The 1,237-nt window shown below is 32.5% G+C and overlaps 1 protein-coding gene across 1 annotated transcript in view; it reads left to right on the top strand.

Annotated features, from left to right (window-relative positions):
- LOC119581816 (procollagen-lysine,2-oxoglutarate 5-dioxygenase 1-like) overlaps positions 1 to 1,237 on the top strand; it is a 123,695-nt gene that overhangs the window by 3,271 nt on the left and 119,187 nt on the right. Inside the window, exons 3-5 of the mRNA XM_037929947.1 lie at positions 146 to 282; positions 706 to 869; positions 1,047 to 1,223. Of these exons, the coding sequence (XP_037785875.1) occupies positions 146 to 282; positions 706 to 869; positions 1,047 to 1,223 (478 nt within the window). The remainder of the gene's footprint in view (positions 1 to 145; positions 283 to 705; positions 870 to 1,046; positions 1,224 to 1,237) is intronic.

Below are 1,237 nucleotides of genomic sequence, written 5' to 3'. Positions count from 1 at the left end.
TTTCTTTCCTTTCTTAAGCCAGTAGGATTAAGATATGTGCAGTTTCAAGTATAATATATATTGTCATTTTGTTGTGCATTTTTGGTAAATATCATTTCCATAAAAACACAAGCTCTAAGCAGAATTTAACCATATCATGTTACAGGTATTAGGTCTTGGTCTTGCATGGGAAGGAGGAGATGTGAAGAACGTAGCAGGCGGAGGTCACAAGGTCAATCTGCTGAAGGAGGAACTCAGGAAGTACAAAGATGATGCAAAAAAGATAATTATGTTTAGTGATAGGTAGGTACCATTGGTAATCCATGAAGTTATTGCATATGATATGTGTTAGTAAGTTTTTTATGTGTAGTCAGTTTTGTATGTTTACTTATGTAACCAAGTTCTCTCCTTCTGTCTTGTATATCTTTTTAGAATTTGGTATGTAATAACTTTCTCTATTTTCATGTGGACATGATATAATCATGTTTTACTTATGAAATTATTCTCCAGAGATTAGTTTTACTTACTACCAATCAAAAGTTTATGATAACATAAAAAACAATTCAGTTTTAATTGTTAATGCCAAAGAAATTTATATCTCTTTAAGGCAGAATGAAATGCAAAAAAAGTGTTTACATTTTGATACTGCTATGAATATAATGTGCTAAGATATCTCTTCCCACCATTCCCAAAGGATGTTTGTTGATGTTTTATGCCTGCCCACAGTTATGATGTTATCTTCACTGGAGGCAAGGATGCTATTTTTGAGAGGTTTGACAAGCTGAATGCCCAAGTGGTCTTTGCTGCGGAAGATTACTGCTGGCCAAATAAGAACTTGGCATCACAGTATCCAAGGGTACCATTTGGCTACAAGTACCTAAACTCTGGAGGTAATAATGTAATGTATTCTTACAATAATTTATAATCTTGGATTTGGTAATTGGTATTTCTGTAAATGTTTTATTGATGATTTATATTTTATGTATCATTAACTATATATTTCTTCATATAATTTAGATACACCTAATTGCAGAGATGTATAAAGCTATATATTCTCTTTCACTTAGGTTTCATTGGCTATGCACCAGATGTCTACAAAATTGTCACAGCACATGAAATAAAGAATGAAGATGACGACCAGTTGTACTACACAGAAATATTTCTTGATGAGAAGCTTCGTAAGCTTTATGGAATGAAACTTGATACTCAGGCTAAAATATTCCAAAACCTTAATGGACAGTATGGTGAGTTGTATTTT

The sequence above is a fragment of the Penaeus monodon genome, chromosome 15, assembly GCF_015228065.2.
Source record: "Penaeus monodon isolate SGIC_2016 chromosome 15, NSTDA_Pmon_1, whole genome shotgun sequence".
In the NCBI taxonomy this organism is placed as follows: domain Eukaryota; kingdom Metazoa; phylum Arthropoda; class Malacostraca; order Decapoda; family Penaeidae; genus Penaeus; species Penaeus monodon.
Note: the sequence above shows the minus strand (reverse complement) of the source record. Positions and strands in the feature narration are given on the sequence as shown.